The sequence below is a fragment of the Denticeps clupeoides genome, unplaced genomic scaffold, assembly GCF_900700375.1.
Source record: "Denticeps clupeoides unplaced genomic scaffold, fDenClu1.1, whole genome shotgun sequence".
Lineage (NCBI taxonomy): Eukaryota > Metazoa > Chordata > Actinopteri > Clupeiformes > Denticipitidae > Denticeps > Denticeps clupeoides.
In genome coordinates this window covers 1-12,253 of record NW_021630091.1, presented here as the reverse complement: position 1 = coordinate 12,253, position 12,253 = coordinate 1, and the positions used below count along the sequence as shown (strand labels likewise).

At 47.7% G+C, this 12,253-nt stretch overlaps 1 protein-coding gene and 1 pseudogene across 1 annotated transcript; both read left to right on the top strand.

The window, feature by feature from the left end:
- The first annotated feature begins 196 nt into the window (after positions 1–196).
- LOC114783295 (integrator complex subunit 5-like) lies at positions 197–4,225 on the top strand. Its single transcript, XM_028968717.1, is given in 5 exon segments — positions 197–407; positions 1,011–3,705; positions 3,707–3,730; positions 3,732–3,791; positions 3,793–4,225. Coding segments are annotated over 5 exon segments (3,042 nt in total). The 5' UTR covers positions 197–372; the 3' UTR covers positions 4,021–4,225.
- Positions 4,226–4,873: 648 nt separating this feature from the next.
- On the top strand, positions 4,874–11,471 carry LOC114783315 (pre-mRNA-processing factor 39-like; annotated as a pseudogene).
- The last annotated feature ends 782 nt before the right edge of the window (positions 11,472–12,253 follow it).

Below are 12,253 nucleotides of genomic sequence, written 5' to 3'. Positions count from 1 at the left end.
AAGGTCTTCAAAAGATAAAGTACACCGTTTATTTTCAGTACTGCGCGCTGTTAAAACGTGTAAAATGACAGATTCGCTGTGAATTTGAGTGTAAGAAAAAAAAAAAAACACCAAATGGCGGTTGTTGTTGGGTTTTTTGTTTTTTTTTTTTACCTCCGCGCCGTTAGGGGGCGTTGTACGTAGCGTGAGGGGAACCAGGAGAAGAAGGAGGGAAATAAACAGTTTTCCGGTTGAAGGTCCTCGCTTCGTCGCCTTTTTATCTCCCCGGTTTCGTGCGCGCAGCAGCATTTGCGTTTAATATAAACCGATCTGTGATTATTTTTTTTTTTTCTTCCGTTTTTCGCTCGTTGGTTTGTTCCATGTTTGTTCGCCATGCAGACTCCGCTTTGCCACGCGTTGCCTGCAAGGTAAGAAAATCATGTACAGCTTGTAAATACTATTTGTATTAATACTAATAGAATTGTTGTTGTTGTTTTTTTTACTTACTTACATAGTTTATTTGGTATTTGATAGCTGCTTCACATGTCACAAAGACGACGTGTCATGGAGGCAGGGACGAAAGCTAATTTTTGGTGACGTTGGCCTCGGTATTAATCTGTTATTGATTAATTGATTGATTGGGAAGAAATGCGCAGTCAGATTACGCCTCCACCTTCTCTCTGAACACTTTCTAAATCCGTCACCACTGCTTGTGTTCATGCGTGCCTCCTTTTTTTTGTGATGGAGGTATAAGGACTTGTTCGTGTAATAATATCCTCACATTTGTCGCTTGGTTGGGAACAATGTATAATGCACCGTGTAGTATAATATCTGCAAATGATTACAGATGTTCTATTCAACAAAAAGCAGACACGAAGATCAGTGCATTTAATCAATTATCTGATTTTTTTTCCCCCACTTTTTAGTCGTTCTAAGGGAAAAGCGAACAAGCATTATTTGCGAATGCCTATTTTTTCGATAATTACCGAACGTTAACGCCGACCACCCCCGTCTTGTGTTTTGACCCACAGTCCCCAGGAACTGGCCTTAGAAATCAAGGCTTTCCTCACCGGTTTTGACCAGACGCAGGGGCGCAAGCTCAGCGTCCGTGACCACGCCCGCTGCGCGGTGCGGCTCCTCTGCACCGTGCCCGCGTGCCGAGGGGCGGTTTTGGAACACCTGCGCGAAGTCTACGACGAATATGTTGCAGCCTTTCTCCAGGACCTGGAAGTGGAGGGGGACCGCGACGGAGGCGGCGTCGGTGCGAACCTGGAGGACGTCGTCAAGGAGGTGCACGCCGTGTTGTCCGAGTTCGTCCGGCTGAACCCCAAAGCGTGGGCCCCGCTTGTGTCCGCCTGGGCCGTAGATCTGCTCGGGCACCTCAGCAGCAAGCATGCGGGCCGCAGGGCCGCGCCACACTCGTCCAGTCTGAACGAGCTCCTGCAGCTGTGGATGTCGTGCACGGCCACGCGGTGTCTGATGGACATCTACTCTCAGTGCCTGGCGGCCATGTTGGCCTGGTGCCCCGACGCCTGTGTGGATGCCCTGCTGGACACTTCGGTGCAACACTCGCCGCATTTTGACTGGGTCGTTGCCCACATCGGCTCGGCTTTCCCGGACACGATAATCAGCCGAGTGCTGGCTTGTGGGCTGAAGGACTTCTGTGCTCACGGCATGACCGGTTCCGAGAAGCCCAGCCAGCAGGCTGCGCGCGCGAGTCCAAATCCCATGATGGCAGCCGTGGACAAAAGCAACAGGGTGCCAAAAATTGGCTCGGTGGTGGGCATCCTTGGGCACCTGGCGTCCCGCCATTCTGACAGCATTAAGAGGGAGCTGTTTCGCATGTTCCAAGACAGCTTGTCCCCTTCGGCAGGCCAGACGACCCCCGGCTGGGAAGTCACCGCCCACCTCAACCGAGTGACGGTGCCCTTCCTTCTCCAGCTCATTGCGCTCTCCCCCACTCTCCTGGGCGCCGTTTCATTCGAGCTGGTGGACTCCCTTCGGCCTCCTCTTCTCCTCCAGCTGCAGTGTCAGCTGCAGGGTCTCCCGCAGGACGAGCAGGAGAACCTCTTGGGCCTGGCGGTGCACCTTATTAGCCAGTTTCCCGCCGGGGGGGCGCGGCTTCTGCACTTCCTGGCCGACACGGCCACCCCGGCGTCCGTGATCATCTCCGGGCCCTCTCCATCCCCCCACGACGGGGTGCGGGAGTGCTGCGATCGACTTCTACAGATGCTCCTGCTGCACCTGCACAAGCTCGTGTACAGTCGACTCGACATCGACGAACCGTGCAACCCGTCGTCCTCTCTGTCCACCCCGGTCCGCGTTATCCCGTTTCTGGAGGAGCTGCAGTCCCACGTTGCCGAGCTTTGCGGCGAGACCCTGCGCCTGGAGAGAAAGCGCCACCTGTGGCTGCACCAGCTGCTGTGCCTCCTCTCCGTGTACGGCGGCCCCACGGTTGCCACCGAGGCCTTGTGCCAACTGCTCACCCTCGCCAGGAACCCGGAGGAACTGACCCTGGCGTCGCAGCTGTACGCGCCGCTCTCGGTGTCCCTCCCTGGCCTCGTTCCTGCGGCCCTGGACCGCTGCGTGGCGCAGGTCCACACCCAGAACCTGAGCAGCCGGGAGCTCGCCCAGCTCCTCAACAACCTCGCCGCCGCAGTGCACAGTCAGGAGGAGGACGCGAAGGGCCCGGGGGCCGGCCAGGCGTCCATGGCGGCGCAGGTCGCGGCCGCCGTCCCGGCCCACCTCCACAACTTCTGCCACTTGCTGTTGCACGGCGACCATGCGGTGTCCAGATCTGCTGCCCGCCTGCTGTCCTGCAGCCAGCTACCCCATGCGGCGTCCTCCTCCCACCTCGTCCAGATATCGAGGGCCGCGGTGGCGCATTTCTTCCTCGCGCTTCGCCAGAGGGGACTGAGTGGAGTGAGTGATGGAGGGGAGGCTGTGAGCTACTCCATGCGCCTTCTGGCTCGTCTGGCCGCTTATTCACCGCTGGCCCTCAAATCTGTACTGCAGCAGCTTGTGGAAGGGGCCCTTCACAAAGGCAATGTTGATTTGTTTGGCGGCCAGAGCCAAGGTCAAGGTGGAGGCATCACACCCTCAGCCGCGGTAATTCTTGACACTGGCTCCTCGCTGCTGGACATCAACTGTACGTTTGGAACCACCGTGAACTTCGCTGGCAGCGTTTGGTCGGTCTTTCATGCTGGCGAGGTCGGGAAGGGCCTGAAGCCTCCCAGCAACTCCCTTCAACCGGACCCTGACCGGGTTATTCAGAACCTACAAACGCTGCTGGCCATAACCATCCAGTGCTGCACCTCGGCCGGTGCCGGATCGGGAGCCAATGGTGGCAACGGTTCCAGCTCGGGCACCTTGAACGGCTCGCGTCACAACCACGGTGGAGAGACCCTCTCTGACGGGCCGGCCCCAATCAATGCCGAAGCAGCCAAGGCGGTTGCTGTAGCTCTGGTGGAGAACATCTGCCCAGATGTAGCCAACGGAGAGTTGGCTTGGCCGCCTGAAGACCACGCCAAGACCACCGTTGAACGGGACATCTACATCCGCCGGGCCTTTGAAGCCAACCCGGTTCTGTTCCACCTCCTGCGCGTGGTCGCAGCGGGACGCCCGGCGCTGTGCTACTGCTCTGTGATCCTGCGAGCCCTCCTGGCCACCCTGCTTGCCCACTGGGAGGCATCCAGAGAGCCCTCAGTCCTGGACTCCCCTTGGCACCGTCCAGGCGTCCTGCCTCCTTGTCCTCCTGCATGGGCGAGGGCCAGCTCCTTCCTCCTGTCCTCAGCAACGTCCACGAGCTCTTCCCCGCATTTGACTCCGTTCGAGGTCCGATTGCTGCTTGTCGGAGTTTGGGAATACATGAGGGGCAACACCCCCGTGCCCCAGAAGTTTACCTTCAGTGCAGAAAAGGGGCTTTTTTACCGGGACTTCTCGCGGGATGGGGATGTGGTGCGTTACGTTGCGCCGATTCACAGCGTCCTTCACAAAAACATTGACGAGCTGGGCCACCTGTGCTGGAGATTCCAGAACTGAACAAGCAATTGCAGAATAAGGGCACAACACACCTGCAGGTTTCTTCACAGACTTGAATGCTTTCAGCCTTTTTGATGTCATGCAACAACAACAATAACTGGACCTTTTTTCTCACAAAATTCTTATTATTTTTAATAGTTAGTTTATTTTTTGGTAGTTTTCCTTTAAGTTTTACAACAGAGGTAAACAAAATGGCATTCTGAAAATGAGGTTTCTTCACTTTTTTTTTTTTTTTTTAAAGAAAAAAGAGCATTTCTTCATTGCTTGAGCCTGACTGTGCTGTAAACTGCTAAATGTTTTGTGTATTGCAGACCACATAATAAATAATGGTTTGGTTAAACTTGTACATCTTTCCAGGAATACATGAGACTGCTGCAAAATCAACATCATCCTGGTCAGTTGCGGTGTAATTACTCTTAAAACAACCTTATTTTATTGATATTAACTGAATAACAAGTTGGTTATATAAGATGAAAAATGTACTGTACCGAGCAAAGGTTTTGGTCAATTTTGGTCTGTTTTTTATCATCTTCACGTAGTAATGGTAAAGTGTAGAACACAAATACTAATGATTAAAAAGTGAAACTATTAATAATTGCTGATATGTAGAGATGTTCTAAAATAACTGGGCATTGGTCGCAACCTAATGAATGGTCTCCCACAAGCAAAAGGTCTAAAGGTGGAAGAACGACATTGGGTTGCTGCTCAGAGTCTCTTTCTCAGTGCTGAAAAGCTTACGAATAAAACTGTACATTCAGATTACATGTATATATTTAAAATAAACCTGTAGAGTTTTTTTGTTTTTTTATAGGGGTGGGATCTTGTGTCAATACAGACACAAGGTGCAACCCTGAGTGTCTCCAGGGGGGACTGTTCCTGTAGCTACTGATTGTAAGTCGCTCTGGATAAGGGCGTCTGGTAAATGCCGTAAATGTAAAATGTAAATCACGCCGCTCTGACCCCAGATTCCCAAAAGCTGGACGCGTGTTGATGACGTCATGTGTTGTGTTCCTCAATCATGGCGGCCGAAGGTCCGGAGGAGCTTAGTCGGAACGGAGACCTGCGCACCGCAGCAGGTAAAGCACGGGCTCGAATCCTCACCTGTCCTTTCTACAATCGCAGGTCCTTTGTTTTTTTCGGGCGGCTCTCTTGAAGGTTGATGCCGGCGTCGCTCTGTGCGTTTTTATTTTCATTTTAAATGCTAGGTGATCAGCTAGCCTGGCTGCTAATGTGGCTAAGGCTTGTCCCATAACGCTAGAAAAAAATACATATCGCTGGAAAACGAACAAATTTCATCCGAAAATTATCTGGCTGTATCTGAAAAACTGCATGGCAAGTGGCGTTCAATAAAGTTGTGGCACGGTGTCATTAAAAGACTTGAACTGCAATGAATTAAATGATATTGTGTGTTGAGTTATGAGATTTGTCGTGATTGTGATCGGAATGATTGTGATTGTGTCTGTATCGGTTCTTATTATTAAAGTATGACTCGGAATAACTGTGTTTTATTAATCCCTATCAGATTGGATTTATTAATTTGTGTTTTTATTATTACTCGTCTCTCCCACAGCTGAGCTCCAGACCCCCGGACTTGAGCTGGACCGTCCGGATGGGAAAGCAGGGTCCCCGGTCGGCATGGCCGAGTACACGGCGCCTCTGGTGGGCGGAGAGGAGGACGAGGATGCTGAACTACCTCCGGACTTCAACAGGCTGTGGACATCAGCCCAAGAAAACCCCCTTGACTTCACCAGCTGGACCGAATTGCTTCAGTACTGTGAACAGGAGGTGAGGAAATGGCGTCATTGTGGCCTCCAGTGGTTAAGGAAGCGGACTCCCCTTAATCTGAGGTTCCGCTGAGCAAAAGCACCGCCCCCAGACACTGCTCCCCGGGCGCCTGTCATGGCTGCCCACTGCTCACCAAGGGTGATGGTTTAAAAGCAGAGGACAACGTTCGCAATGACAATCAAGTCACTTTCACCTAAAACTATTCGGGACCCAGCTTGCAACACTACTCTAAATTTCTTTCTCAAATTTCCAAATGCATCTAACGGAAGGTCTTCAACATTTTTAGTAATGAAGTGTAGAGTGAATACGAGGCTCAAGGCTGAGAGCTCTTTTGCTGTTCTTTGGTCTAGTCTTGTCACAAGATCCAACAACCTTGTTTTCCTAATCCAAAGGATATCTGAATCTGATCATTACTCAGTAAAATAAATGACAAAGAGTTGATTCTATTAATTTTAGTGTCAAAACTAACAATGAAATGTATATAAATATTTAAACACTGTTAGAGTAATATGATTATACCTTATAGAGTTATTTTTTACTCAAAATTTAGTTTAATAATAACTTCTGTGGACATTTTTTTCACTGTTTTATTCACTGCATGTCTGCAGAAGTTTACGCTGATATTTAACTTTGCTTTTTAGAGTTTTGTAGATACTCTATATTAAAATTGTTTTTTTTTTGTTTTTTTTTACTGTGCGTAATTTCCCCCACACTCCAGAGTCATGTGAAGGCCTCTCGACGGGCACTGAGTTCGTTCTTAGTGCGGTATCCCCTCTGCTACGGCTACTGGAAGAAGTTTGCCGATCTGGAGAGACGGGCGGGAAACACCAAAAGGGCAGGGAGGTGTGTATAACATGCTTTTCCGGTTATTTAATTACATGCACTTTTCACTGCAGTATCATGGTGGGTTTTAATGTGAGAATCTGCACACCATCCAGATGTTTAAGCTATATACATTATAAAATGAATTCTCCTTTTTCTAGTGCATGCTTCCTTTGTTTCTGTTAAAAAATTATGTCAATTGGGAACCTTTTTGGCCTGTACACTTTCTTGGGAAGAGATTTCTAGAGGTGTGTCTGCTGTCCACATCTTTCGTAGACATCGGCAGATGCCTCATATCTGCCAGCTGTTCTTTCATCCAGGTCTGTGTGGAAGGCTTAAAAGCAATTCCGCTGAGCATCGATCTGTGGATCCATTACATCAACCTGCTTCTGGGGACCCTGGACATGAACCTGCCCGAGTCCACACAACGGATCCGAAGGTACGTCTGTCTGATTGTTCATTTAAAAATCAGCGAACTGCTGATGGAATCCTCGTTCCTAACTAGTTTCTTATCGCAGTGTGTTTGAGGAGGCAGTGGCCGCAGCTGGGCTGGACTTTCAAGCCGACCGGCTGTGGGATTGTATGCTGAGTGGAGAAGGAGGCAGGGACACCTGAGTGCAATGACTGCAGTCTATGACAGGGTGCTGAGAATCCCCACACAGCTCTACCAGAACCACTACGAGAAGTAGGTGGCACCTACCGATGTCCCATGTCTATTCCCAGTATTCTTATGTCCTTTCCACACACTCCTGAACAAATCTGTGATCAGGACTTTTAGAGCACTTGATTGTTTGTTCAGGCCGTCTTTTTTTTTTTTTTTTTTTTTTTTTTTTTTTTTTTTTAAACACATGAATGGGTGGTTATACGGTTATTAAAAACCTGGAAAGGTAATGTTGTTTTATTTGCTCAGATTTATGGCGTGAGTGCCCGTATAGCGTTTTTTTTAATTATTATTATCACTCAGCAGAAAAGTGGCAAGTGACTGGTTTAACTCATTGACAGGCATAAATGAAATTAACAAATTTGAAAAATTATTTTTGAATTTCTGCAGACTGAAGACACACATCACCTCCCATCCACCCCAGAGTGTTCTTTTCCCCAGAGGAGTATAAAAAAATCCGGGCGACGTACAGAGAGTCTGTGGCTCAGGGCGAAGGGACAAAACCGAGTCAGTGATGGAGAGGAGAGACCACCTGGGGAAGATGAGACATCAGAGACGGCCAACGGCACAGACACGGTAGTGCAGTGCTTCTTAGCAGAACACTTGCATTCCTATTTGAATGTATGGTTATGGAAGAGTGAAGTCACGTGGAACATGTGCAGGAAGAAGCTGTGCAGAAGATGCAGGAGCCTCCTCCTGGCTGCCTGGGAGAAACACAGCAGCGCAGAACGAGGCGGAGGTCAGAAAGAGGGTGGTGAGTTTGAAGACGCGGTGAGTATCTCTTTTTTTTTTTTTTTTGGAGTATGGCGGTTTGCTGGCTAAGTGTACGCACTGTCTGCTCTCTGGTAGATTAAAAGGCCGTACTTTCATGTGAAGCCTCTGGACAAGCCCAGCTGAAAGCCTGGCAGAGCTACCTGGACTGGGAGGAGGATGGAAGCACATGGTGGGAATATTGAGGGTGACGTGACTCAGGAGCAGGAGGCAGAGAAGTGCGATAACTGTGTGTCTGGACACGCACGGTATTATTTCTGTTCGAGCGCTGCCGATCATCGCCTGCTTCTCTGTACGAGGAGTTCTGGACCAAGGTGAGTATATTACTCATCATGTGTGCTCTACTAAGGGGCTGCACATGTTCAGCGTGTTTTAATGTGTGTGTGTATTTGTTAGTTACGTCCAATACCTGGAGCCACACGGTTTAGATGACACCCGCACCGTAGTTTCGGAGAGCGTGTGAGATCCACCTTCCACACAAACACAGCATCCACTTACAGTGGGCTACGTTTGAGGAGAGATACGGTTGAGGTTGGTCACATGTCCTAGCAGCTTTGTAATAGGTTGTGGTGTGGTCAGCCAGTTGGATTTAGCCAGATTAAAAAATAAATAATCTACAAATCGTGTTTGAAACTGACCTGAAACCAGTCAGTGACTTTAAAGGTCCCCTGATATGAAGATGTGACTTTGTGAGATGATTTAACTTTAATACGAGTCCCCCCAACCTGCTTATGGTCCTGCCGTGGTTAGAAATGGTGATAGGTGTGAAGAGTGCTTTGGCCATTCGGCTTCACCGTTCAGAGCACAGCAGCTCAGACTGCAGTTCGGATCTGGAATTTGTCCCCTTATGATCTCATAAGGAGAAAGGTTACCTCCCATTTGTCATCCTTTTTCTGCCCAGAGAAATTTCCATCCCTCCCCTAAAACATTATTGCCACCGACTGTCATGGCTTCCAAACATGGGAAGCATTGCAGTTGCTCGGTGATTGGATCAAAAAATAAGCACAGATGTGGTGTTGTGTTTTTTTGGTTCCATCACACAAGCATCTGAAGAACCAGTGGGTTAATTTGATTTTTTTTCTGGAAAAACAGAGATCCTACTTCCTGTCTTCCTGTCATCCACCAACATTGTGGTTGGTGGATGGTGTTGATCACGTCATTTCCACGAATGCCCCCTCTATATGCCACTCTCTTCCTAGTCCCGCCTCTCTCCTCCTCATTAGCATTTAAAGCTACAGACACCGAAACGGCGCGTCCTGGGAAATCTCATTGTGGGACTGGATCAAAGTGGCTGTAATTTTCGGAAAGAGACTTCAGATACATTATAAGGGGACCGACAAGACCAATATAAAAGTTAAAAAAATAATAATAATAATCATAATATGGACCTTATATGGAGACGTCGTGATCAGTTGTGATCAGGATGTGACATCCTAAATTTATTATAATAAATTGTTCATCATATTTCAGTATGAGCTGGATGAATAACATTTCCTTTTATTCCATAGGAAATCTCCAGGAGGCTCGGCGCATTTTACAAGCTCTCGAACAGGCCTTGCCCGGGTTGGCTGTGGTTCGCCTGCGGCGAGTGGGGCTGGAGAGGCGTGCTGGAAAGCTGGAGGTTGCGGAGTCTCTCCTGAGGGAGGCAGTGGAACAGAGCAAAGCCATGGGCCAACTCCATGCCTTTTACTCTATCAAATTGGCCCGCCTTCTCTTTAAACTGGGCAAGAACACGGGCCGAGCTCGAGCGGTGCTACAGGAAGCTATCGAGCTCAGCCCGGTAAGTCTGCTGTTCGAACCATCTGATTTCTGTTTATGCTTGAAAAATGTCACTGTGCTGTCGGTTTATGCTCCGATATATGCTGCCGTTTGATTTCTATCTCGGTGAGTTAACAGTCTGGGCTTCCCTGTGGTGGTTTTAGGACAACAGTAGGCTGTATCTGAATCTTCTGGAGCTGGAGGTGTCCGGAGACCCTCGCATCAACGGATCTGCAGTACAGCAGTGCATAAGCCGTGCCCTCGCTGCGCCACTTTCACCCGAGACCAAGATTCTCTTCTCCCAGAGAGGCCTGCAGTTTGCTGAGGATTTTGGTTCCTCTGTTCAAAGGTTATTTTTCAAATGTAATTTTTTTTCCTCATTATTTTGCCAAATGAAGCTCAATAAATCTTATTGTTTTCTGTGGGATGGGTGCCTGAACTGCGTCTTACCTTGCGCCAAGCAGAGTGGCAACCAATAGAAACTATCACGTGATACCTATAGACCTACTTTTCAGTTTAACTAGCAATAGGGTATAGTTATAAAACGTGAGGGTCGTGCACAGTAATGGCATAAACCACACCTACATTATGACCTCACTTAAGAATGGGTTGTGTGTGTTTTAAGCCTGTGTTTAATTGGCTTTCTCAGTGTGCTGGGTGTTTATGATGACCATCAGAAGCTTCTGAAGGAGCTGGGCAGCAGAAAAAGAGGAGCAGAGAATGGGTGAGATGTCATTGTGTTGACCATCTTAAATTAGAATGCCAGTGCATTGCCTACTTGGCAACAGGAATCACGGCACATGCTAAAGAGAGTTGACCAACTTACATCTTTAGACCTGTTTGCTTTTGCTCCTTTATCGCTCATAATTTGCTTTCTTAAATTTCCTTCAACATTTGTCCATCGTGTACAGTGATAATGATGATTCAGAGAAAATTAGTAAGACTGATGATGGTTCAGGCACGATGGCTGCTGCTCCACCTGCTGGGCCGCCCGTAACAACAACACCACCTCCTCCAATGATGGGAGACATGAGTGGGTCACATGCAGGATACGGTGCCTATGGAAGCTGGTATCAGGTACAGTTTTCTTTGTTTAGATGAATTATGGTTTTACAAAAACCTTCTTACCATCTTCACTTAAATCACACAGCAGCAACAATATGGCAGCAGCTATGGTGGATACCACAACCCCTGGAGCCAGTACAACCAGTACTACCCACCCAGCTAGGTCCTGGCACCGCTACTGAATCATGGCTTATCCTGTATGGTCTGTCCAGTTCTTCTGCAGGAACAGACAAGGGTGGATTTTATGTGTTTTATTAAAAAAAATCAGGCCATTTTCAGCATGTCATCTGAAAACTTTTCTAGGGTACAACAGGGTTGCATTAGATGGTCAAACAAGAAAACATTCAGATAGATGCTAAAAATGGCCCAGTGATTAAATTAAATCTAAAAATCCCCACTCCTCCTCAATTTGTCTTGCGTTTTAAAGAGAAAACTGTCCTTTTGACCAGCTCTTACACAGGTATTGTGGAAACGTCACACCATTCCAGGGAATGCTGGGGATTTTCTGGGAATGCTACTCCAGTTCTATGAGTACAGGTGTAGCCCTCCACCAGGCTTCCATATTGGAAATCCTGTACTTATGGCGAAGAGGGAGGTGGCTTTCAGTCCAGGACGCTGAGTGGACTGGGGCGAAAAAGGGGGCAGTGACTGGCCATCTTCTTCAGCCAACTAAGCGTGTCCGGACTCGCAGGATTACACGCTTTGGATCCAAGAGGAAGCAATAAATGTCCAGCTGGGAAGCTGTTGTAGGACTCCGCTTGTGTTTTTATTATACATTTTTTTTGTATATCAGGTATTTTGTTCATTTTTTTTTTTGTGAACTGTGTTTGGTTGTAGTCCGTCCTGTTCTGTAAATGGCCGGTGTGGTGCAGTGTTATTTAATGAAGAGAATACTGGAATGTGAAATTTTACAGAAATTGTATTGATGTACTGTCTGTGTTTTTATCAACAACACCCCTGATATTCTGCTTGTTTTATGTTCTAATAAATCAAGCTTCGTATTTAAATCTTACAGAACCAGAACAAATCCCAAGGGGTGTTCAATGATTCTATTACAATTACCTAGAATAAAAATAAATGACTGATCTGCAGTTGGTTCTTCCTGAGAAAAAGTTTGTTTCTTATTAGGTCACCAAATTAAATTGTACATGTTTAATGTATAGCATCACTGAAACAAAGATCTTTACCATTGCCTGTGTGGTTCATGCGGCGTGGCAGAAAAAGGAGTGGATTGTGTTCAGTCCATTTATTTCAAACATTCCCACCCACCTCAAAAAAAATAATCCAACCAAAACCTTATAAAAACAAAAAAACTTTACTTTTTGTAGTACTTGTGAGGCAAAATGTACAGAATTTCTTAAGTTTGGGATT